Source organism: Macaca thibetana, chromosome 11 (assembly GCF_024542745.1).
Source record: "Macaca thibetana thibetana isolate TM-01 chromosome 11, ASM2454274v1, whole genome shotgun sequence".
Lineage (NCBI taxonomy): Eukaryota > Metazoa > Chordata > Mammalia > Primates > Cercopithecidae > Macaca > Macaca thibetana.
The window spans coordinates 72,278,885-72,305,867 of record NC_065588.1 but is presented as its reverse complement, the minus strand read 5'-3'; the positions used below and the strand labels follow the sequence as shown (position 1 = coordinate 72,305,867).

General features: G+C 38.4%; 1 protein-coding gene across 7 annotated transcripts in view; it reads left to right on the top strand.

Moving 5' to 3' along the window:
* The first annotated feature begins 5,791 nt into the window (after positions 1-5,791).
* The window catches only part of NAP1L1 (nucleosome assembly protein 1 like 1), a 38,332-nt gene continuing 17,140 nt past the window's right edge, over positions 5,792-26,983 (top strand). For 3 of the 7 annotated variants that reach the window (XM_050748544.1, XM_050748543.1, XM_050748541.1), the window contains exons 1-4: positions 5,792-6,156; positions 16,755-16,791; positions 22,001-22,086; positions 23,511-23,613. In XM_050748544.1, the coding sequence (XP_050604501.1) occupies positions 6,090-6,156; positions 16,755-16,791; positions 22,001-22,086; positions 23,511-23,613 (293 nt within the window). In that variant the 5' untranslated portion in view covers positions 5,792-6,089. Of the gene's footprint in view, positions 6,249-6,361; positions 6,529-16,754; positions 16,792-22,000; positions 22,087-23,510; positions 23,614-26,983 lie in introns of those variants that run through there. The other 4 variants (XM_050748546.1, XM_050748545.1, XM_050748547.1 and 1 more) reach the window with 4 other exon arrangements.

Genomic DNA, 26,983 nt, shown 5'->3' with positions numbered 1-26,983 from the left:
AACCAAGGGTATGTAAAAAACAATAACACTGCCCTGCAGCAGTTAACAGTCTAGAGTAGTGCATGTTGTGGGAGAAGGAAACATGGGCTCAGGAATGAATGAATACATATCTACATAAATACCCACATACAAGTGTTGTCCACAAACAGAAGGGTTTGCAGCCAGCTTTGTCTTGACGAGTCAGAGAACCTTCTCTGACTTGATTAGACTTACATTTTAGAGCAATAACTTTCGTAGATTGAAGTGGAATAACAGATTGGTATTAGGGAGACCAACTGTGAGGCTATTGCAAATGGTTTAGGGCAGAAATATTGAAGGCCCGCACAAAACAATGGCATATTTTCTTTTTTTTTTTGAGATGGAGTTTTGCTGTTGTTGCCCAGGCTGGCGTGCAATGGCACGATCTTGACTTACTGCAATCTCCGCCTCCCAGGTTCAATCAATTCTCCTGCCTCAGCTTCTCAAGTAGCTGGGATTACAGGCATGTGCCACCATGCCCAGCTACTTTTGTATTTTTAGTAGAGACAGGGTTTCTCCATGTTGGTCAGGCTGGTCTCGAACTCCCGACCACAGGTGATCCCCGCCCCCTGCCTCGGCCTCCCAAAGTGCTGGGATTACAGGCATGAGCCACTGCGCCCAGCCTAACAATGGCATATTTTCTACCTAAGTGGTCTATGTGTGAGAAACAAAATAAAATCTAGGAATGCAGAACATTGTGTGGCATATAAAAAAACAAAAAAACAAAAAACCCTGACCGTAACAAAAGGTCAACATACACTGCAATAATCCTGTCCAGGAAAAAAAAGAACTAAAATTTAAAAATAAATGAATGAATAAAAGGGCAACATAAAGGATCCTTGGGGTGATATAGCTGATCTGTATCTTCTTGGTGATAGATACACAAACCCACAAATGGTAATATTGTATAGAACTAAATCCATAAACACACAAATGGATACAAGTGAAACTGGGAAAATCTGAATAAGATGGTGGATTGTTACCATTATGGTAAACTGGGGAAAGTTTTCATGGATCTCTCTGTAGTTATTTCTCAAAACTTCATGTGAATCTATAATCATTTCAATAAAAAGTTCAGTTAAGTAATGACAGCAAAATAAAAATATTCTTAAACAAGGCAGGCACAGTGGCTCATGCCTGTAATCCCAACATTTTGGGAGGCTAAGGTGGGAGGACTGCCTGGGCAACATAGTGAGAGCCCCAAAATAAAAAAAAAATAGTCAGGCATGGTAGTGTACATCTGTAGTCCCAGCTACGTGGGAGGCTGAAGCGGGAGGATTACTTGAGCCAGGGAGGTCAAGCTGTAGTTGCACCACTGCACGCCAGCCTGCGTGACAGAGTGAGACCTTGTCTCCAAAAAAAAAAAAAAAAAACCAAAAAACAAAATACAGGTGCCGTGGCTCACTCCTGTAATCCCAGCACTTTGGGAGGCAAAGGAGGGAGGATCACCTGAGGTCAGGAGTTTGAGACTAGCCTGACCAACGTGGAGAAATCCCATCTCTACTAAAAATACAAAATTAGCCAGGCGTGGTGGCGCATGCCTGTAATCCCAGCTATTTGGGAGGCTGAGGCAGGAGAATTGCTTGAACCCCGGAGGTGGAGGTTGCAGTGAGCCGAGATCGTGCCATTGCACTCCAGCCTGGGCAGCAAGAGCAAAACTATGTCTCAAAGAAAAAAAAAGATTTTTTTAAACAAAAAAACTATTAATCCTTTTTTTTTGGATGTAGAGAGAAAAATTTAAGGCATCTTGTTCCTAATTTTCCACTTGGAATTTGATTACATTGCAGCTATAAATTAATTTGGGGAAAAGTAGGAAAAAATAAAAAAATCCAGATCTAACCAAGGTAACTGTTATTTAAATGTATCTTGTGCAGTTTTTAGATGATAATTATTATTAGTTCCTTTGGATGTTTTACCTACAGATTAATTCAGAGGGAAGAAAATAAATATTGAGTACTTAAAGGGCAAGTCATTGCTCTGGGAACTTACAGACATTTCTTTATTTTATGCTAATAAAGAGACAGGTTTTATTATAATTATTAATGCATTTTTCAGATAGGGAAGCTTGAAGATCAGAGTGGGTAAGTACTTTCACAAGGTCACAAAGTGTTGGAGGGAGCCTATACCTGTCTGATGTTAAGGCCTATGCTTTTTTCCTACTACATAGGGGCTGAAATACAGACACAAGCACAGGTGAAATACCATCTTTGTCATCAACTTTCTTGTTGATCTCTATAGTTCTTATCCAATATTGAGAAACGTTGACTATAATATTTTTATTGTAATTGGTGTGGATTATTGCAGCTCAGGAAAATGTCTTTTAAAAGTTGTGACTAGATAGCTTTTAATAAAATATTTCACAAAAAGTGTCAGATACTATCAGAAGGCTTTGGGGTACTTCCTTAAACCTTTAAATAAAACAAAAATAAAAACAAAACTTTGGTAAGAGGTTGAAAATGGTTACCTTTTATTGAGCATTCACTATATATGTCAGGCATTATGTTAAGCAACTTAAATGTGTTATTTAAAGTTTCACAGCTAAGCCAGGCACAGCAGCTCACACCTGTAATCCTAGCACTTTGGGAGGCCGAGGCAGGTGGATTGTCTAAGCTCAGGAGTTTGAGACCAGCCTGGGCATTGTGAAACCCCGTCTCAACTAAAATACAAAAAATTAGCAGAATGTGGTGGCACACACCTGCAGTCTCAGCTACTTGGGAGGCTGAGGCACAAGAATTGCTTGAATATGGGAGGCAGAGGTTGCAGTAAACCAAGATTGTGCCACTGCACCTCAGCCTGGGTGACACAGTGAGACTCTGTCTCCAAAAGTTTCACAACTGGGCAAGGTGGCTCAGGCCTGTAATCCCAGCACTTTGGGAGGCTGAAGTGGGAGGATCTCTTGAGTTCAGGAGTTCAAGACCAGCCTGGGTAATACACCAAGACCACTCTTGATTAAAAAAAAAAAAATTTTTTTTCTTTTTTTTTAAGTTTCACAACAACCTTGTGAGAAATACATGCTTATTTTCCTCATTTTACAGATGTGGAAAGTGAAACCTGGGATGGCTAAGTGACTTAGCCAACGTTACACAGTTATTAAGTGGTAGAAAAATAGGGACAAAACAGGCTGTTTGACTCCAGAGCCACACCTCTAAGCCTCTAGGCTACAATGCTATAAAAATCTACCAAATGAAAATCATGGGAGATAGAGAAAAAAGAAACTTTATTTTAGTATATACGCTGCCAAAGAGAGCATGAGAAAAGGAACCATAACAGAAAATTTGGCATTGCCCCAGATCAGTGACCAGGGTCACCATTTATTGCAATTAAATTAGATGAGTTAACTACATTGTGTGATTTGGGGGTATAAGAGGGGCCAATGTAAAAAGCTCAAAGGTGGCCAGGTGCAGTGGCTCACACCTGTAATCTCAGCACTTTGGGAGGCTGAGGCAGGCGGATCATTTGAGGTCAGGAGCTCGAAACTAGCCTGACCAACATGGTGAAACCCCATTTCTACTAAAAATACGAAAAAAATAGCTGGGCGTGGTTGTGCATGCCTGTAGTCACAGCTAATCAGGAGGCTGAGGCAGGACAATCGCTTGAAACCCGGAGGCAGAGGTTGCAGTGAGCCGAGATCGGTGCCACTGCACTCCAGCCTGGGCAACAGAAAGAGAATCCGTCTAAAAAAAAATAAAAAAGCTCAAAGGTATCTTCAAGTCAGTCACTTTCTATCCCTTTTCTCATTATATTTTCTTTATAGCTTTCACTTATCAATTATTTATTATTGATAAGTGAAATTGTTTTATTACTAATAAAATATTTTATTAGTAAAATTATTTTATTGCTAATCATTTGCCTCACCTCACTAGACCATAACTTCAATAAAATCAAGAACCTTGTCTTTCTTACTAAATGCTGTATTTCTACAGTCCAAAGTTGTGCCTGACATAAATATTTGTTGAATGAATGCATAAATGTCTGCCCTTCCCTGGACTTTAATTCAAAAGACTATATAAAAAAGGCATGCATTATTAGAAATATTTTATTGTTTTAGTTTCTTAGATTGGCTAGGATACACTGAAAAAAGAAAAGGAAGCTGGAGAAAAGGGGGAAAGAGCATATCCACTGGTAATGATAACACCTAAGTTATAGGGGTTGGCAGGGAGTGGTGGTGAAACCTAAAAAATCAAGAGCCTTCATGGGTGAAGTGCCAAAAATTGGTGAGGCTCTCTGGTGTAGGATAAAAACCATCACAAAAGCTAACTTCTCAATTTTGTCTCAGAAATTCTGCTACCATAAAGATTTATGGAAAGTGAAAGTTATTTAGTTCATTTTAATATGCTAATTACCTTGCATTGTGCAAAGCTTTGATTAAAATGCAACATTCCTGAAGTTCTCATTGAAATTAACGTGTCAAATTTATGTTCAAACTGAGCACTGATCTACATTGTTTATGTATAGTGGGTTCTTCCTGAAGATCCATTATTGATGCTATTACGCTCCTTGTTAGCATTACATCAGTGTTGAGAAGGGTGTATAGGAACAGGCTCTGAGAACAACAAAGGAATTGTATATGAAAAACTAAAATGAATGAATAAACAGAGGCATCTGCAGTGTAGAGTGGGAAAGGCAATTAATTTCAATGAGGTTCTGGAGCGCCAAGGAAAACATCGTATCCCCTCAAATGGAAGATACAGCTGTTAAATGTGTGGATTACAACAGGGCATTCTAGGCAGTTTGAAGTTTCAAGAAATGTAAGATTTAGAGAACAGGTTCTCAAACTTTGTAGTCTTAGGATTCCTTTACACTCCTTTAAAAGTTGAGGACCCCAAAGAACTTTTATGTGCATTATTGATACTGATACTTATGTCAGAAATTAAAAGTGAGAAATTTTAAGAGTATTTCATTTAAAAACAATAAAGCAATCAAATATTAACAAAAATAATTTTTTATATGAAAAATAGGCCCGGTGAGGTGGCTCACACCTGTAATCTCAGCACTTTGGGAGGCTGAGCCGGGCGGATCACGAGGTCAGGAGATCGAGACCATCGTGGCTAACACGGTGAAACCCTGTTTCTACTAAAAATACGAAAAATTAGCCAGGCGTGGTGGCGGGTGCCTGTAGTCCCAGCTACTTGGGAGGCTGAGGCAGGAGAATGGCTTGAACCCAGGAGGCGGAGCTTGCAGCGAGCCGTGATCGTGCTACTGCACTCCAGCCTGGGCGACAGAGCGAGACTCCCTCTCAAAAAAAAAAAAAAAAAGAAAAAAAAGAAAAAAGAAAAATAACTACCCCCTCTTGCCCCCAAATCGAGTTTTTGCAAATCTCTTTAACGTCTGGTTTAACCGCAGATGACTGGATTCTCCTATCTTCTTCTATTTTCAGTCTGTTTCCTTATCACATGTCACATAGCCTCCGGAAAACCCCACTGTACACTTGTGAGAGAATGAGAATGCAAAAGACAGTCTCGACATTAATATGGAAATAGTTTTGACCTTCCTCTTGAAAGGGTCTGGGGACCCTCAGACCATATTCTGAGAACAACTTTTTGAGTTAATGTTAGTCAATTCATCATCACTTGAAAATTAGTTATGAGGTTTTACAAGCCTGAGGATTTAATGCGATTTACTTTTTCAGAAAGATGAAACAACAGACATACTGCATGTCCTCATTACGACGCATCCAGAGAATGCACAAATATGCCATTTTCATCCGTCAAAAGAACTGAAGGGACTGTACATCAGGTACAAGTACGTGGCGGGGGGATGGGGAGCTAAGGATGACGAGCACCCCCTAAAGGCACGAAGACCCGCTGGCATAGTTCGAAGCAAAACAGGCAGAAGAGGCCGCCGAAGTGGTCTAGAGGAAAAAACTGTTTTTCTTAGGCGGGGAGGGAAAATAGTTACCGGGGGCCGGCGAGTTGCAGGAATTAGGCCCTGACAGGGAGCGCCCGCCGTCTAGGCTGCGGCGAGAGAGGGACCAGGCGACTAGCGCCCGCCCTCAGCATTCCCAGCACAACGCCGAAGGGGGCGGAGCGGGCCGGGCGCCGGGCACGCGGGCCAGGCCTTCCCCACAACTGATGGGGTTGAGATTTCCTTTCCGGCTCAGCGGGGAGAAAAGAGATGGTGGGGTGCTTAACAGAGAAGGTTAGACACCGGCGGGAACCAGAGGAGCCCAAGCGCGGCGCTGGGCCTCGGGGCTGCAGGAGTCCTAGGGTCTGCAGGAGTCCTCGGCTGCGGTATGGAGGTCGCCGGGGAAGAAGGACGGTTCAGTTGCTAGGCAACCCGGCCTGGACCCGCCTCTCGCTCGCGTTGCTGGGAGACTACAAGGCCGGGGGGAGGGCGGCGAGAGGGCCCTACGTGCTGACGCTAATTGTATATGAGCGCGAGCGGCGGGCTCTTGGGTCTTTTTTAGCGCCATCTGCTCGCGGCGCCGCCTCCTGCTCCTCCCGCCGCCGCTGCCGCCCTGAGTCACTGCCTGCGCAGCTCCGGCCGCCTGGCTCCCCATACTAGCCGCCGGTAACGGATGGGGGCCTGGAAGGGAAGGGGGAACGTAGTTTTCGCTGGGCGGCCTGCGCAGATGGGAGGGCCGGAGGGATAGAGGGACTGGGAGCGGGGAGTCGGGGCCGCTGGCCGCCCAGGGCCTCCGGGGTCGTCCTGTGAGGTCGGACAGGACCGCGGAGTCTGGACCCCGGAGTCTGAGAGGGGCCCTAGGGCCGACCAGCGCTTTTATCTGGGACGGCTGAGGCGACGTAGGGGTTGGCGCGGCCTGGCGGCGTGAGGTTCTCTGAGCTCCACCGTCTTCTCCGCGTGTACCGGAGCGAGGCCGCGGTGACGCCCGGGTGCCCTGAGAGTCGACTGCGCCGCGGGGACCGGGAGGCCCCCGGCGTACGGGCCGGGCCGAGTGCAGAGCCGGCCGCCTTTTCGACACCCCCCTGCTTTTCCCTCAAAATACCAGGAGGGAGGCCGCTGGGAGATGAAAGAACGGCGGAGGCTGCGAATTCCGACGGGAGGGAGGGGCTGTGGAGGACGAGGCCCCGAGGCGGGGAGGGGGCGGGGGAGACTGCGACGCTCCCGGGCTCTCCGCCCATTGGGGGCGGCCGCGCGGGGAGGGGAAACCCCCCGGCGGCTTCCCTCCACACGTGGTAATGGGCTTCGTGGCCACCAGCTGGGCCTGGTTGGAGACCCTTGCCCTCGGGCTATCCTTACTTTGAAAGTTGTGGAGACGGTGGAACGTGAAAAGGGAGAGTAAGCTAGTAAGCCCTGTCCCTGGGTTTCAAACTCTTCCCTGCTTCTCTTTGGTCTTAATCTTTTTATTGGTACCGGAGATTGTGGATGTTAGCTGATGAGGAAGGGCCTCCACTGCTAGTATTTTAAAAAGTTAACGCGTATATAGCGCTTATGTTAACTTATTAGCAAAAGGTTGTTGTTGTGTTTCCCAGGTACAGTTAGATGGGTGTCTTGATCAGGATTTTTTATTTGGGGGGTATTGACCCTAATCGATCTAAACCCCTAAACCAAGCTTGTCCAACCCGCGGCCCAGGACGGCTTTAAATGTGGCCCAACACAAATTCATAAGCTTCATTATTATTATTTTGAAAAAGCTCATCAACTAATGTATTTTACGTGTGGCCCAAGACAGTTCTAATGTGGCACAGGGAAGCCAAAAGATCAGACCACCCCTGCAAACGGTTCTTAGATGAAAATAAAAAGTTTGGCCCTTTGTGACTTTAATTGTTCTTGGCTTTCTTATAAATTAGTTCGTTTATTGAAATCACTAGAATAAGATACTTAAACTGTTTCCTTTTTAAGATAGGAGGTAGGATGGAATGAGGTGTTAGTATAAACTTAGCCAAGTTTGTAGCCTGCAACCTTGTCAATGAACCCCACTCCCCTAAAGATCTCGGGGATGGCAGTGTAGGGAGGCTGGGACTGAGGTCCTATCTTGGAAGGCTAGACTTTGAGAGTACAAAAAGGATGAACCAGGCACAGGATGTCCTCAAGGAGCCCCTATTTTAGACGGTCACTGATCAGTTCTGAAACAACTACATTTTAAAAATATCACTGCTAACATTTTAAGGTATCTCACTGCTGCAATTAAAAATTCACACTGCTTCCCTGGTTTCAGAAGAGCTGTAAAATGAAATTTGGCCTTTTGAAAATAGGTGGATTCAAAACATCTTTGGAAACGGGTATCTGGGTCCTCTTTTTTTGGTCAGCTTAAATTAATACTCACTTTGGAGTTAATGGAATTAACTCACTTAATATTTACTTTGGAAGTAATACACATGACCTGTGATTGAATAAGGGAAAAACCTTTTACGTATGGGTTACCATTTAAAAATCAAAGGGAAATAAATGACATTTACAGTTATTTTCAAGGCACTCTTGTGTTTCAAGCTTGTTCGAATTGCCCAAGTTTAAATAAATGGCCTAAATCTATAGTTTAGTTCTAAGAATACTATCCTTTGGAGAATATGTGGAACTAAACCCTAGTAGGTGGACTTGGACATCTTCTATCATAAAACCTGACTTTCATAGATTCTCCTTCCAAGTCAACATTATGTTAATAAATAGAAATTTAAAAGTTTTCAGTATACCGATTTGAATATTTTTCTAAATTTTATCTGCTAGAAAGTACCTGTTTTCATATTAGGCCCATTGATTTGCAGAATTATAAAGCTAATACCGAATATGGTAAATTACTGCACTTGGCCTTTAACGAGATTTTTGAAAAGAATACCTGTACCATGACGAGTGTAATCCAAAGTGCCATCTCTTTTTATTCAGCTTGCTCCTGTTGGCTCCTGGTAACTGAGTTGATTCTAAGTTGCTGAAAATATGTTAAAAACTAAGGGTCTTTTTGTAGAAGGGGCTACAGAAGCAGTATCTGTTGGACTTAAAAGGTCTGAAGATGTCAAAATACAGTATTTTATTTGTTTACTTCTTGGTTGTAAATTTGAAACGAAGGATTAGAATGAAACCTCATCAATATCAAAATATTAATGATCAGTGTATTCAGATCTTCAAGTTTAATCAAACCTGTAATTACTTGTGTTCTCAGTTTATTTTTTGGGTAACTATCTGGCACCTGTATGGACATGTATCTCATGAGCAAAAGAGGCAAATTGGTTGCTTAGATGTGAAATGTCAAATTGTGATGAGAGCTGTGAAGGAAGAAAAAGGTAAAGGGGGCATAGGGTAATACAACGTTTGCACGAAGGAACCTGTTATAATTGATGATTTTAAATTCCGTTTCAAACTGGTTTCATCTAAATAAGTTTTTGGGCAGTATAGGGGTTAGAAGGAGACTTGTTACTTTACACCTATCCATATGTAAGTTGTTTAGCTCAGTGACTGCAGAACATTAGAGTACATTACTGGGCTTGCCATAGAAATTGGCTTCTATACCTTTGGTTACCAACTCTGCCTTTTACTTCCTGCATATTTGTATACATTTTTACTTATTCAGAAGTTTTGTACATTTTGATTTTTATTGGGAAACAGGGTTATATATATTTTTTCCTTGTGGAGACAGGCTTTTGCTGTGTTGCCCTGACTGGTCTTAAATGCCTCAAGTCAAGTGATCTTGTCTTGGCTTCCCAAAGTGCTGAGTTTACAGGTGTGAGCCACCACACCTGTCTAGAGTTATAATTTTGGTCTTGGAATTACTTCCTGAAGAGGGTACAGAAGGGCATAACAGGGGTAAAAATAATGTGGTAGGCAACACTTACTGATTGATTATTCAGGCATTGTTTTAAATTCTGTGTGTATTATTAGCTCATTTAATGCACTTAGAGATAGGTAGCATCAACATTTTAACAAGGAAATAGGTATGGAGTGGTTAAATAACCCGTCCATGGTTATGTACGTGAGCAATGATAACTTATGATGAGATAATTTTTGTCCTGGTTTTGAAAGAATATTGACTTACACTGTTCTACTGTAAATCAGCATGAATAAAGAATTTATTTCTTGAAGTTATAGAGGCTGAGAAATCCAAGATCGAGGGGCCCCATGTGGTGAGCACCTTACTTGTGGGGACTCTGAAGGTTCCCAAGGCAGTGCAGGGTATCACATGGGGAGGGGGCTGAGTGTGCTAACTGGGTAGCTCGGATCTCCAGTTCCCCTGGTGGGAAACTGTGTAATTTATAAAGAAATACGTTAATCCACTAATGGATTAATTCATTTGTGAGGGTGGAACCCTCATGATCCAATCACTTCTTAAAGCCCCCACCTCTCAGTGCTGCCACATAGGGGATTAAATTTCAATATGAGTTTTAGAGGGGACAGATACTCAAACCATAGCAGCATGGAATTCAAAAGCACTCCACCTTGTATCTCGCTGTGCTCTAGGGAAAAGCTGTATAGCAGTTATGGTCATTAAGTCTTCTAACATAGAATTTGTTTACATATACAGTCATGCATGGTTAATAATGGGGATATGTTCTGGAGAAATGCATCATTAGGCCGTTTCATCCTTTTATGAATGTCATAGAATGTATTTACACAAACCTAGATGGTACAGCCTACTACACACCTAGGCTATATGGTATAGCCTGTTTGTTGTTCCTAGGCTACAAACCTGTGTAGCATGTTGCTGTGTTGAATACCATAGACAGTTTTAACTTTTTAAAAAATAAGTTAAAGTGTACTCTAACCACCAAAAGCATAGTAAATACATAAACCAATAAGTCATTTATTGCCCTTATCAAGTATTATGTACTGTACATAATTGTAAGTGCCATACTTTTATATGAATCAGCTCCATTATAATCTTATGGGACCACCGTTGTATATGCAGTCCTGGGTTGACTAAAATGTTATGTGACTGCAGTTGGGTAATGGTTTCTTAGCCTTATGTCAGCTCTATGTATCTAGTTCAGTCAGTTGCCTCCCCGCTTCGGTGGAAGATTTTCTTTGTTTTTGGTTCAGTTTAGGAAGGAAGATTTGCTTTCGGGAGGCCAGGCGTGGTGGCTCACACCTGTAATCACAGCACTTTGGGAGGCCAAGGCGGGAGCACAGGATTTCCAGACCAGTCTAGGCAACATAGTGAGACACTCTGTCTTTACAAAAAAAATTTTTAAAAATTAGCTGAGTGTGGTGGTGCATGCATACCTGTAGTCCCAGCTACTCAGGAGGCTGAGGTGAGAGAGTGAGAGGATCACTTGAGCCTGTGAGGTCAAGGCTGCAGTGAGCTGTATCACGCCTAGGCAACAGAGCAAGGCCTTGTCTCCAAAAAAAAAAAAAAAAAAAAAAAAGAAAAAATGCCTTCAAGCATGTTTTTAGGGTCAGTTATGTCTTTTGAGATCTTATATACACCATATATGTATGAACCTTTTATTATAAAGTGACCTTTTTATCTCTTAATGTTTTTCCTTGAAGTCTATTTTTTCCTGACAATACATGCTACCTTGGTTAGTGTTTTATTCTGAAACTGTCTTTTACTTTTTTTTTTTAAGGAGATATGTTGAAGTGCAGCAGCATGATCATAGCTCACTGTAACCTCAAACTCCTGGGTTCAAGTGATCTTCCTGCCTCAGTCTTCCAAGTAGCTAGGACTACAACAGGCATTTTAATTTTTTGTAGAGATGATCTATATTGCCCAGGCCGGCCTTGAACTCCTGGCCTCAAGCGATCCTCCTGACCCAGCCTTCCAAAGTGCTGAGACTATAGATGTGAGCTACTGCACATGGCCTCACCTTCGTTCTTAAAAGATGTTTTGGTTGGGGATAGTATTCTAAGAGCCTTAGTTATTTTCAACATATAGAGGATTCTGTTGTCTTTTGGTGTCTTATTGAAGAGAAGACAGCTGTCAGTCTTTTTGTGGCTTTGAAGTTAATCTCCCTTTTCTGTGTGTGCTTTTGAGATGAATTTGTTTTTGCTATCTTGCCTTTTTACTGATATATCCTGAGCTGGATAAATAAACCATATATATATATATAAATAACCCATATATATATATATAAATAACCCATATATATATATATATATATATATATATATATATATATATATGGGTTCTTTATTTTATGGTTTTGATTTGTAGGGCTACCTGAATCTGTGGATTAGTGTCTTTCATCACTTAAAGAAATGGAAAATTCTTGCATATTAACGTCTTCAAATATTCCATCCTTCTGCTCTTGGAACTTGTATGAAGTCTTTTAGGCTTTTTTGGATCCTAAAATGTCTTTTCTTTTCAGTATTTTCAGTCCTTCAGATTCTGTGGCTCTACCATATTTTGAAAGTTTTCTTCTAAGCTTCATTTCAGGTCACTTAATTCTTCAGCTGTTTATCTTACTCTTAAGCCAGCCCATTTAGTTTGATTCCAGTTATTTTTATTTCTGGAAGTTCTAGTTTTACAAATTTGTTATATCACCTTTAATAGATGACTTCCTTGCAGACAGTGTATTTTCAAACTTAGATCAAAGATAGCCAGGCTTACTATGCCTATAGGTATATATTTGTTTGTAGTCTGTATGACAGTATTTAAGTCTTTGTGTAGGATTGATTTCTGTTTTATTTTGTTTCTCCTGTTGGCTGTGAAAATTACTTGTATGAATTTTTTAAGGTCTAGAAGGAAGCTTTCATTTATATTTGGATGTGCAGGTGTCTAAATATACCAGGGACAGGTCATTTTAAGTACATAGGTTGGGGTTTGGAGGGCAATACAGATGAGGTAAATTGGCGCTGTTTGTCCATTAGAATGAATTTATTCTTGAGGATATAGCATTTTGGGGTTCCTGCTTAATTTGGGAGAGTTGCCATAAAGATACCCATCTTGGACAGGCCCAGAATTTTAACTGGTTAAAACCAAAGTTCACATTGCTGATAATTGGCAGTTGACCTTAGTGTGCAAGTGCCTTCCTTCTGCTTCCTGTTTTGCCTTCAGTTTTGGACTGGTAATTCCTTACTATCTTGTTAGTATTTCGGTGCTTTTAAGATTTTTAACAAAATGTTTTTGTTAAAAAAGTCTCTACTTTTAATTATTTTTCTTTCTTTCTTTCTTTCTTTCTTTTTTTAATTTGACACAGGGTCTCGCTCTCACCCAGGCTGGGGTGCAGTGGTGTGATCTCGGCTCACTGAAGCCTCCTCCTCCTGGGTTTAAGCAATTCTCCTGCCTCAGCCTCCCAAGTAGCTGGGACTACAGGTGTGCGCAATCATGCCTGGCTAATTTTTTGTGTTTTAGTAGAGGCTGGGTTTCACCATGTTGCTCAGGCTGGTCTTGAACTCCTAAGCTCAGGCAATTTGCCTGCCTTGGCCTTTCAAAGTGCTAGGATTACAGGTATGAGCCACTGCGTCCAGCCGTATTTTTCATTGGTAGAATTGATCTGCATAATCTAGTTTGTTGCTTTCAGGAATGAAAGTTTTTCACAGAGATCTTGGAATGCAATTTGTCTAACAACTAAGATTCTCACTGATTTTATTTAATGTCAACTACAGAAAAAAATTAACACAGGTATTAACCTAAACTTGTGTTTGTCAGTGTGGTCTAACTGAGAACCACCTCTCAGAAGCTGAGTTTTTTGTTTAGACTTCAGATTTTTGGGTCCTACTCCCTCAGATATTTTTCTACTTTATATAGGTGATGAAATAGAGCCAGAAGTTGTTTGCCTTAGTTTGTGGATTGCTACAAAGTTGATGTCAGCCCAAATGATCTGACTACAACTGACTAGAAAATTAGGTCTATCTTACAACCAAGAAATACAATGTAGCCAGAATGGGCAGGTTAGAGCAGCCTTCTCTGGAGGAGTAAATGCCTCCTGTTAATGTTCTTTAAATGTTCTGTCTTGGATCCTCTTTACTAAAGATAAAGTTTCATTTTAAGAATTTAAACTATAAATATAATGCTGCAAATGGACATTGAGGTTAACAGTGTAGCCATTCTTCTGTGAGCACATTAGAATGTTATAAAAATTAAATTTGGAAGTTTTGGGTTTTGTTTCTATTTTTGACAATTGCTGGGTTTACTAGACACTATATATTAAACCCAGAAAATTTCAGAATACATTTGTGTATTGGAAATTATTATATAAATCTGTGTATTGGAAAACCAAATGCAGTCATGCACCACATAAATACTTAGCCATTACATTAAAGTTGCCTACTGTGTTCAGTACAGTCACATGCTGTATAGGTTTGTAGCCTGGGAGCAATAGTCTGTATCATAGCCTAGGTGTGTAGTAGGGTATACCATCTCGGTTTGTGTAAGTATACTCTGATGTTTGAACAACAATAAAATCACTTAAAGACACATTTCTCAGAACATATAATCCACACATGACCGTAATAGTGAATGGGAAATTAGTTCTCATTACCCCCAGTCCCTTCTTTCTCGTTAGGTTACTCTGGTTGGGTTTTTGGTGTATGTTTTTAAAAAGGTTTTATTTATATTAAAGCATGTGCATATATGAGTGGAGATTTTATATATATATATATATATATATATATTTTTTTTTCCCCCCATATCCAAATGGGATTTTGGCATACATTCTCTACCTTGCTTTGGTGTTCCTTCATATCAACTCAGATATGTTTCATTTGTGACTACAAAGCATTCCATTTATGCACATTCCATTATAGTACTAAGTTTATAATAAGCTTTGTGTGCTACCCCAAAGAAGACAACACTGTGATTGGCAAGATCAGATTTAATTCTTGTAATCATGAATCTTGTCAGTTGGAAGAGACAGACCATAGGTCACCCTAATTTATAATTACAAACTGAGACATCTTATGGTGGAAAGAAAGCTTTACAGGAGTGTGTGTACAACCAAGAAATCTTACTTAACCAGAATCTGCAGGTTGGAGAAAGCATCTCTGGGGAGTGAAACTTTGAACTGAGAGCCAAAGGATGTGCAAGACTTGTTCAGAGCTGTGGAAGAACCTTCTAGGTGAACATGGAAAGCAAAGGCATTAGATTCTTTGTAATTTTTTCATGGTAGATCTCATAAGTGAATAAATCTGGAGATGGACATACTTTGTTTTTTTAATTTTTATTTTTTAAGAGATAGCGTCTCATTGTGTTGCCAAGGCTTGGCTTGAACTCCTGTCCTCAAGCGGTCCTTCTACCTTGGTCTCCCAAAGTACTGGGATTGCAGGTGTGAGCCACGGTGCCTGGCTGAGATGGACATGTTCAAGACTTTTGATATTCCTATTGTCAGATTGCTCTCCAGAAAGAACAATAGCCAGAAATAAGGATACATGTGCACCACAAGTTTCTTGGTATTAAAAGGAAATTACTGATGATGTGATAGACAAACTGGAATCCTACTTGCATTTCTTTGATGTCAGAGATTCAATGTTTTTCTTATTTTTGATTAGTATTCATAATTGCTAAACACTTTGTAAATGCTGAATCATTACCCAGCATCACTAGAAAAATTCATCAGTACTATTAGGAATTATTTACAACAAATACAAAATATTTACAAAGTTAAATACATTAGGAAGAAAAATTTTCTTTATAATTACTCTAAAGGATAAGTACTAGGTCAGTAATACTGTTTCCCCCAAATATTAGCACTTAACTGCTAAAATCAGGATCTTTTCCATTTGCAACTCTTTGTTCATAGGCATAATACGTTGCTGTGAAAGTAAACACATGCAGGATTTTGTGGATTAAATATGTACTAAGATTTTTTTTTACCAGATAGCTTGATTCTATTTATTTATTATCACTTTTTTAGAGATAGGGTCTTGCTGTGTTTCCCAGGCAGGCCTTGAACTCCTGTGCTCAAATGATCTTGCCTCTTGGGCTGCTGGGACTACAGGCTCGTGCCACTGTGCCTGGCTAAGAAGATAAACTTGATTTTAATGTGGATTCTATCAAAACTTGGTTTAGTTTTTTTTGTAATTTGTAGATTACCTGTGGCATTCTACCATTGTTTGCTGCCTGAATATAGCACATCTACTTTTAAGATTTTTCTAAAAGCAGTATTCTCCAGGTTCATACTAATCTTTTAGTGAGAAGGAACTTAGGATACCCTCTGGTCAGTCTTAACAGTAAACTTACTCAGGTCTGGTAACCACAAGTCTTGACAATGTCCCCAGCATATCTAGGGGAAGCTGGAGGTTGGTGGTTATCAGTTATCTAACATGAGGTACATGTACGTTTGAAGAGATAGGGAAGGCTTACCTGACATTAAGATTGGGACCCACAGCTTTTGAAATAGTCTAAATGGCTATTTGATCCAAGGATTAAATCTTCTTTAAAAAGAGATCTAGGGGGCATAGTGAGTACAGTAGCCGTCAGGTTTTGGTTTTCTTAAACATGAATTACATAAAAATGAATATTGCTAAATACAAAATGGATTTGTTTAAGATGCTAAGTAGTCTAAAAATTTAAGCAGAAATTGACCTTTCTTGGTTATTGAAAGAATTTGAATGAAGATCCTTTTTACTGTTCCTTTCCTATGAGTCTAGCAAATGTTAGTTTTTTTTTTTTTTAACCAATGGTGCTATTATCATAGTCTATATACAACAGATTCTAAAAGCTTAATGGTAACTTTTCTTGTTTTAAATAATATCCTTTGAAAAATTACTTTTGGTACTAGTAAGGAAGAATTTGCATGTTCCGTGAGTTTTTCTTCTTAACACCGATGGTATTTTAAAGGAAATAGACATTTCTTGGGATAGTTTTCAGCATGGTATTGATTTAAAGGGTTTTGGTTTCTTTTTTTTTTTTTTTTTTTTTTTTAAATAAATCATATACTTTTTTTTAACATTAATGTTTCTCTCCATAGATATTTGGAGTTCTTACAACATGGCAGACATTGACAAGTAAGTGGCAGAAAGTTGGTTCTTTTTCCAAGATTTGGCATCACTTTGTACTCTGTTACTAACAGCAAGTAGCATGAATTATATATCATGAAAATGTAGTTACTAATGCTTACTACCTACTTTTACAAAAGGGTAGTGCAGTGTATTCAAGATAAAATACAGAATATATGATCATTAGTATATTTATGATCATATATTCAAAACCATCATATATACTGAACCATTTGTCACTGTTTTTAAGAAAGTGCAGAGCATGATAATGGATTATAAATACTTGCAGAATTCATTTTTATATTATATATATTTCCCAAAGATTTTACTGCTTGCATTGTAATGTACCAAACACCCAAAATATGTATAAAATGTATTTATATGTAGAGCTTAAGGAATATTAAGACAAGTTAAAAATAGAACATTACTATCAGAAGCCTTGTGTGCCCCTTCTCATTTGCACCTTTCCCTTGCAGACATATAAGTGCTATCCAGGCTTTTGCTAATTCCTTTCTTTGCTTTCCTTTAGAGCTTTACCACCTATAAATTCTCAACCAGTGTTTAATTTTGAAAATCTGAATAGTGATCACCAAATTAGCTGTGTAAAGCAACATTGCCACTTTGCCACTGTTAATTGAAGGCTCTAAGATAGGATAACAAGGAAAAAAAGACTATCTGGGTCATAGTCTGGCCTCAAGTGTTCTGAGGCTTTATAAAGACTTATGGAGAAGTATTGGGCAAGGTCATGTGTCCTGGGAAGCATAGGTTTAATCAATTTGGCATGTGGCAGAATTCTAATGTGGATGGATGTTTTACAGAAACAGGGTCAGGAAGAATGGGATGAGGTGCACAGGATTTGTTGTGTGTAATTTTACAGTAGCCCGTGTTAAAATAGAGCACTTGGGAGTGAGGGGTTGCTAAATGATTTTCCATAGCTGTTGTAGGCATCAGCGAATGATAGTGGGAGGGCTGGAAACTTCAGTACAAGATCAACACATAGAAGTACAAATAAGAATTTGGGCCATTGTTATGCATTCTGTCTTCAGCATTAAACAAACCAGAAGAGTGGAAACAGCATTTTTAGTGATAGTAGTTCTCAAAATGATCGTCTCCTGTGTCACACTTCTAATTTGGATTGCTTAACCTTGGTGACATAGCTGTCATTGGATCTATTTTACTATCTTCCTGAGTTTTCACCTTGTTTCTCCTCTTGGGTTTGTTGTTTGCCAAATCTCCCATTGCTTTCTTGGTGTGTTAGTACCTTCTTGGAATAGTACAAGGGAGGTAAATTATTTTAAGACATGTCATCACACAAAATGACTATTCTACCTTTATGCCGGATAGTTTGGGTGTAGGATAGTAAGATGGGAATCATTTTTCTTCAGAATTTTGAAGGCATTGCTCCATTGTCACCTTGCTTCCAGTGTTGCTGTGTTGAAGTTCAGAGTCATTGTAATTAACTATTTGTGTATGATAATTAAGAAATAGATACAGTTACAGTTTATATACATTTCTTTCTGGAAGCTACTATGGCTTCAGAGTTCTGAAATTTTCACATTATTGTTTTTTTTCTTTTAACATTACATGTTCAGTGGTGGACCCTTTCAGTGCAGCAATTCAGGGGCTTTTAGTTTCAGGGATATTCTTGATTTAACTTTGTGATTGCTTCATTTATTTTTTCTCTTTCTGGAGCTATTATTAGGTGTTGTGTGTTGGATTGGTCTTCTCATGATCTTTTGTCCTATTTTCCATCTTTGTCTCTTTGCTCTTCTTTCTGGGCAGAACTGAAGACTTTCAGCTCGTGTTGAGTTTTAAGATTTCTGTTGTTTTAGTTTCCAAGACCTGCTTTATTCTTCCTGTTTTTTTTGTTGTTGTTGTTTTGTTTTTTAAAATAGCATCCTGTCCTTGTTTCAGTGATGATAATCTCATTTGTCTGGATATTTCTTCCATCTTTATAGTCCATTTGCTCTTACATTTTCTTTCCCTCATTTGGTCTCAATCTAAGACGCTTTCCTAAAATATAAATCAATACTTGGTTGGCTGCTCATTAAGATTGGGTTGGGTGGGGTGCAGGGACAATTCAGAGATGATTAAAAAAGAAAATTGATTGGAAAATTTGAGTGTTGAAGGGGGAGGCTCGTTAATTTGGGATTTCAGTGTAGGGTCACCAGAGTGGGCATTTGTTAGAAACCCCAGTGTTAGAATGTTTTTTTTTTTTTTTCCTCTGGGCTAGTCAGATTAATCATTGAACAGTGTCTGGGTAAAGATCTGGCCTCTGGTGTTTCTTGAAATGTAGAGGAGGCTCTACATTTAGCATTCTAATGTGTACATAGTCCTATATCTTTGATACTGTTAACTGTGTCTGTTGTCTTCCAGTCCAAGTTCTGAATTTTACCCTTTCCGAGAGGAAACTGAATATGTCTGCTAGTGTAGAAGAGAAGATGTAATGATTTAACTGCTTATCAGTTTTTACTTTCTTGTTTTAGCCACCTTCTCTCCTGCCCCACCTCTTGCCCTAGTTCTAGAAATGTACCTGGTACCACCAGTTCTTATCCTTTTGAAGACTGTGATTGGGCTGCTTCTCAGCTTTCCCCACTGCTAATCTTAGATTTCAGTTCTCTCAATGAAATTATCACCTGTCTGGTTTCCAGCTTCCAAAATGTTGCTGCCCTTGTTTCTTTGATTTCAGTGTTAGTCTGCTAACAAAACAAAACAAAAAAACCCTTTATCATAATTTTAGTGTAGATTTTAGGGATTAAGATCAGATGAGTTTGTGGTATCTGCCATCTTAACTTTGAAATTCTCATTTTAAACTTTAAAAAGAGCAAATTGGTTGTGACAGCTTGATTTCCCTCTTCCTTATTATTTAATTTTGGATGCTTGTTAGTCCTGGGAGGGTGGAAGTCAGAAGGGATTCTTGTTCTTGAAAACCAGAGTCAGTAAACCTTCCTCTGTCAAAGACTTGGTGGTAGACATTTTCAGCATTTTGGGCCACATGATTCTCTTAACTGCACTTGGCCCTCTGTGTCTGTGGTTTCAGTTTGCATCTATGAATTCAACCAACTGCAGATAGAAAATATTAGGGTAAAAAACAATAAAATATAATAGCACAATAATAAATGCAAATAAACAGTAGAACATAACAACTGTTGTTTGTTTTGTTTTTAATAGAGAATTCTCACTGTGTTGTTCAGGCTGGTCTTGAACTCCTGGCCTCCAGTGATCCTCTTGCTTTGGCTCCCAGAATGTTGGGATTGTAGGCATGAGCCACTTTGTCTGGCCCAGCATAATACAACTATTTACATAATGTTTACATTGTATGTAGTATTATTACAAGTAATCTAGAGGTGATTTAAAGTATGCAGGAGGATGTGCACAGGTTAGTTGCAGTTACTGTGCCATTTTATATAAGGGACTTGAACATCCCAGGATTTTGGTAGGGAAGTTTCCTGGAACCAGTCTACCATAGAATCTGAGGGATGACTGTACTCAACTCTGCTGATGTAGTGTGAAAGCAGATAATACATACATGTAGTACATCTGTGTTCCAATAAAATTTTATCTACAATAGTAGGGTGGGCTGGGTTTGGCCACATGGACATAGTTTGTGGACAGCTGTTTTAAAGCCTTTGCATATAGATGTTCAATAAATGATTAAAGACACTAGAGGAGGAGTTGCTCCAATTATCTGTAACCAGTGGCCCTTAAGTGTGTATACTTATGAAACACTTAAAGTTTATACTAAATCAAAGTTCTTCCAGAAATAGGCTGGGCGTGGTAGCTCATGCCTGTAATCCCAGGATTTTGGAAGGTCGACGTGGGAGGATCACCTGAGGCCAGCCCAGCCAACGTGGTGTAACCGTGTCTCTACTAAAAATACAAAAATTAGCCATGTGCAGTGGCGCACTCCTGTAGTCCCAGCTATTCAGGAAGTTGAGGCGCAAGAATTGCTTGAGTTTGGGGGACAGAGGTTGTGGTGAGCCGAGATTGTGCCACTGCGCTCCATCCAGCCTGGGTGGAGCGAGACTCTGTCTCAAAAAAGAAAAAAAAAGCTTTCAGAAATAATATGTATCATTTCTGAAGACTGAATTCTTTCCCTCAGTTGACAGGAACTTAAATTATGCTGGCAGAGTACAGTTGATTTTTTTCTGTAGTTGTATGAAAATTAAGTCATCATTTGTCCCTATGGAAAATTAATTTTTCAAATGCTGTTTAAACACAAAAGCAACTGTATTTCTAATCCAAATGTTAAAAAAAAAATTCACACAGGAATTGTACGATGACCTTTTATATTGACTTTGGAATCCTTATTTTCCTTTCTAATGCTAGATGTAATCTCATTTTCAAAAATTTGATTTTTGGTGATTTTTTTTTTTTTTTTTTTAAGATGAAATGAGAAGGATGCTATCTAACTGCTTTTTAACTTTCTCTTTGAATGGTGCTGTCATCTTGGCTTTGTTCTAAACAAGAGCTAGACTCTGAAGTCTTCACTTTATTCTTTCTTAACCTCCACTATGAAGTAAAGAAAAGGAAAGTCCAAAGATAGTATAGGCTGGTATAGTTGCTCCACTTCCATAAGGGATCCAGGATTCTTCTGTTTTTCCTTACTCCTTTTTCTTTAGCTGGTGGCTTTCATTCCCTAGGATGCCTCCTAGTCCAGTGTGGCTGCTGGAGCTCGAGCCACCACATTAATACTCTTAAGTGGGAGGGGGAGAAGGGATTAAGATAAAGGCTTCCCAGCTGTCTGCTTTCCTGTTAAGGATACTTCCTCAAAGAAATGCAGCACTTCTGTTTTTCTATCTTGCTGCCAAAATAGTCTAGCTGAAGGTAGGCTAGGAAATGTAGACTTTTAGGTTGGTGTGTTGCCATCTCATATAAAATGAGGATGTTGTTACTAAAAAGAAAAAGTAAAATCAGTAGATACTGGGTTGAATGCACATACTTGTTGACATCACATTCCCCAAAAACCTACAAAACCAATTTCATAAAGTTTGAAAAGTATAAACTTCACATTTGACCAGATGCTTTTAATGAAAGTTTAAACACTTCCAGTTTGTACTTGTTTACATCTGAAGTTAGAAAATGGAATTACCTTTTGAATTTTGTATTTCATGTCTTTGAAAGAGATACTAATTTTGAAAATGAATTTTAAGTTTTTCTGTAATTTTTTTTGGTAATTGGTACATTTGAACCTTGGTGTGATACTATGATATTATAGCAAAGAACAGTCTGAACTTGATCAAGATTTGGATGATGTTGAAGAAGTAGAAGAAGAGGAAACTGGTGAAGAAACAAAAATCAAAGGTATTACTTTAAATTACTTCAGGAGCCAATGATTGCTGGCACATGTCTACTAGAGGGTAGTTATAAGTACCAGTCTGTTTTTTTGGACCCTTCTCATTGTCCCATTTTATCTACTGGTCCATACCTCTAGAAACTTTGTGTGTGTGTGTGTGTGTGTGTGTGTTTTGTTCGAGAGAGAGAAAGGAGAGGTTACGTATAGATACAGTGACTCAAAAGTCATTGTTTGCATCCTGCACTGTTGGAGCGACTTGGTGTACCTGTGTCAAACAGCTGCCCATGAGTTCTGTCTGAATTTAAAAATGTTACAGGTTGTGATGTGGTGCTTATAATAGTATGTTTAGTGTTTAATTTTGTAGAGAACATGTAGTGTGTGTCTTCTTAAAAATCCACTCCTTCAAGCAGAAAAGCCATTTATTAAATGTAGGTAATATTCACAATTTATTTTAGCAGATACTTTTTAAAAGGAGTGGTGGTGGGGGCTTGTACTGCTTAGGGTATGTCCTGTAGATCTGGGCCAAGAATATTAAGGTACCTGATGACTCAGCTTTTCATTTTTAAGCCAGATGGAAGTTAATTGTGAAAAGACTTCAGAACTTGTATTAATAGCTTCAGCTTTCATTTTGTAACATTTTCTTAACAGATATAGAACTGTATCCTCATTGACCAATATTGATATTTAAAAATCTATATTGGTTATCCTGGCTGTACATCATCCAATAATTGAATTATTATCAGAAGTAAATTGACCTCCAAAAACATAATTGGGAAAATTAAGTTTATGGCACTTTGTGTAATAACTGTATTGATGATGAAGAGAAGATTAGTAGCGTAATTTGTTTTGTAAAAATCTAGTGTATATTTGGATTATGTTTTCAAAAAGCCATTTATAACCACATTTTGTTTGGCTTCATTTGCAACTGTTGACTGTCTCAACTATTAACTTTATTCATACACATAGAAATACATTACACAAGCATCAAACATAAACATTCAGATCACTCCACCTTTCTCCTGGGCTTAAAACTGTCAATATATTTGCAGTTTTTCTGATATGTGTTGTCTGCATTCAAAGGACTGTCAAGAGTCATAGATAGGCATCTGAATGAAGCTTTAAGCTTCCTAAAATGCAAGGTGGGTGAAACACAAGATACCAGGAAGAGGAAGGATATTGTTCATAGTAGTTGTGGCAATGACCTTGAGAAATGCCTTGACTAGGGATAGATTAGGAATCTGAATTATTCCTGAACATTGGGTTTTCCTAGAGTATATTCTCTTTAGCTTGCCCTGCCCGTCTCTACTCATTAGATACACCAGCAATTTATGGGCCAGTTAGGAAAACTTCATGAGATTGGATTGTCCTATTAAAAAAGCATAATACATTTTCATAAAATCCTTCTTTCGATGCCCCCTTTTTTTTTTTAAAGCACGTCAGCTAACTGTTCAGATGATGCAAAATCCTCAGATTCTTGCAGCCCTTCAAGAAAGACTTGATGGTCTGGTAGAAACACCAACAGGATACATTGAAAGGTACAAGTTCTCCTTTTCCATGGTCCTTATTTATCTTTCTATAATCAATCAACGTTGCAGGCGTATCTGTTTTTAAGACCATCTAGGATTTAGGTATGCAGTAGTGGAAACCTGTTGTCTGTTAGTATCCAGTATAGGATTATTGGAAGTCTAAAATTGTGCTTAGTACCACCTGTTTACATTGGTCTTTTAAAGTTTATTGTGGTTCAAGTTTATAGGAAGTATACTGATCTTAAGCATTTCAGAGATTTGTTTAGAGGTATGTTAGAAATGCACAGAATTAGAAGAAATACAGATTTCTTATTTCACTGGTGACATAAATCATTACTAATAGCATGAATATCTTATGCAGCTTACACGTTAAAAAAGCTTTTTTGTGATTTTAAGATCCGTTCAGGTTACTATCTATATGTTAATTATAGTTAGTAGCTTCTGAATGTTGCCTAGTTCTGTGTGGTGTGTGTTCGCTGTGTTTTATTATCTGCTTTTCCTACAATGGACTCCTTTATCAACACAAATTTAATTACATAGCCTGTAAAGGAACTGTGTGAGAATTTCTTTGAGATGTGTACTCAGCAGTGGGAGTGCCACTTACATAGAGTATGCAAGCCTTTAAGCATTACGCTTCTAGCATGATTTCCAGAAATACTGTACCCAGTGCAAGAAGATGGATTCATCTTCATGTCTGCCAACAATTGGCACCATCCAGCTTTGTAGTGTTTTTGTTTATATTTTTAAATCAGTCTAAGAGGTACAGACTCATTTTGTCTTATTTGTGTTTTATGATTTCAAATGAGTTTTTAGCTTTTCTTCATAATGCTTGAACCTTTTTGGTTGCCCATGTTGGGATTGCAATTTTTTTTTTTTAATGCTTTGCAAAAGTCTTTGTATTCCAAATATTATTCCCTTATCAGTTTTTAGACATTCTAAATAATGTGTCATTTCTACTAATTTAGCCATGGAGTCCTCTGGTAAACAGTTAAGTTTTATTTTAGTAAAATATTTTGCCCTAGGGCTTGTGCTTTTGAAACTGTTTAAGAAGTCCCTCCTGGATTCTGCTACGTTTCCTATTGAATAGTTTTACCTTTTACATTTAGGTCTTAAATCCCTCTAGAGTCTACCTTTCTATTTGGTGTATGTAAACTTCCAGTTCCTTTTTTTTCTGCCTCATTTTTTAATGAGCAAGGTTTATTTATTTGTTTATTTTGGGTCTTCCTCCAGTGACATGAGCTAGTTTTTTTTCTCACTATTCACTAATCAATCCATTCTTCCCCCATTTAGGTGTACCACCTACCTTCATTGCATATCAAGTTGTAAACACCTGTGTTTGTCTTTGAGCAGCACTCTTCTGTTTTATTGGTCTTTGTCTCTTGTCATTGTAACACTTAATTACTATGACTTTATAGTTGTCTTAATATTTGGCAGGGCAGGTTGCATCCTTCCACACTTTTCCCCCAAACACAATCATCCACATTTTTGACAGTTATGTTTATCAGGGTTGTCAACAAGCAAAAAAAAAAATTAAAACTCTGATAGGAATTGTATTGCATTTATAGATTTACAGAATTATATCTTTTAATATTGTCTCATCCACATACTTCTAATTATTCAGGTCACATTCTGTGTCTTTAGTTTCAAAGTTATCTTCATAGAGTCTGTTGGTTAAGTTAATTTCTGTGTATTTTGTGTGGCGTTGTGAATAGCATTTTTTTTATTGTATTTTCTGTTTGGCTGTTCTTGATTTACAGAGGATTGCTGTTGTTTTTTTTTAAGTTGCCCTTGTATCCGGTAACTTTGCTAAATTTATTGTAGTAATGTGTTCTGTTTTGCCCCCTTAGTCACAAGATTTTTATCTGCAAATAATGGCAGTTTTAGCTCTGTTCTTCCACATTACATTATACCACGTATTTTTCTTTACAACATTACCAGGACTTTCACTACTGTGTTAAACATTAGTATTAAAAAAGGACATCTTTGTCTTATTTCTGTTCATATTGGGAATGAATATAAAATCTCTATTAAATTCAGGCCTATTTACTGTTTTTTAATCTGACCTTTGTTTTTTTCTATCAATTAAGATGCTCTATTGAACTTTTTCCTTCAATATATTAAGTATATAGTAAATACATGTTTTGGAAATACTTATTTTGGATATCAAACTAGCCTTGCATTCCTGTAGTAAATTGAATCATGATGTGTTATTGATACATTGTTGAGTAATTGAATTTTACAGTTCTTACTTGTTAGTGAAATGAGCTTGTGTTGTGTGCATGCATGTAGGTATGTGCATAAAGAAACTTTCAGGAAGTGGTAATGCTTAACTGGTTTTTGGAGTCAAATTTCAGTTGCCTACTCTAATGAATGGCTGCTTTTTTTTTATTTTTCCTATTTCCTGAAACAACTTGTATAAGATAGGAATTAGCTGTTCTTAGGGTAGAACTCTTCTAAAAATTTAGTTTGTACCTTTGGAGTTTGGGAAGTAGAGGTCCTGGGGAGTTTTGGAGAATTTTTTTTTTTTGGTTTGACATACTAATTTATTCAAGTTCTCTCATCAGTTTTGGAGTTTCATATTTTAAACATGTACACATTTAGGTTTAAAATTGATTAGTACATAGTTGACAATAGTTTTAAAAATCTGGTTTTCATATTCTGTATTTTGCATCTTAATTCTGCTAGTTGTCTTGATCTTATTAATTTTTTAGAATATTAATTTGGCTTTTGATTTTCCTTTTTTCCAGACTGTCTTTCGTTATTGTGGCTGTCTGATTTCTGGCATTAATGTTATTTCTTTTTTAGGTTTGCTTTATGGTACTCTCTCTTTCCAGTTTTTTAAATTGAATGCTTAATTCATTTGATTTTATTTTTTAATTTGTGTTTTTTATGGCCTTAATACTCTTACTTTTGTAAATGTTGACTGTGAAGATCTGTATGCTGAAATTAATAGCTCAAGCTTATTGTATTGTTCACAGCTTCTCTTTATTTCTGCTTATTGGTTGTCTGTTTGACTTGACAGTTTTTTCTGTCATTTGTAGATTGAAATATTTTGAAGCCATATTAGGTGTATAATATTTGTGATAAACATTTCTTCTCTTGTTTCATTTTACTGATACGTGTCTTCCTTTGTATTTTATAATTTTTTTGGGGGGGCCATAATTTTTATTTGTCTGATATTACAATAACGACCCCCAGCTTTTATGACAAGGCCTCACTCAGTGATCCACACTGGAGTGCAGTGGCACACTCATGGATCACTGTGATCCTCCCACCCCAACCTCACAAGTAGCTGGGACCCACAGGTACATACCATTGTGCCTGGCTATTATTTTTGTAGAGATGGGGTCTCCCTGTGTTGCCCAGACTGGTCTCGAAC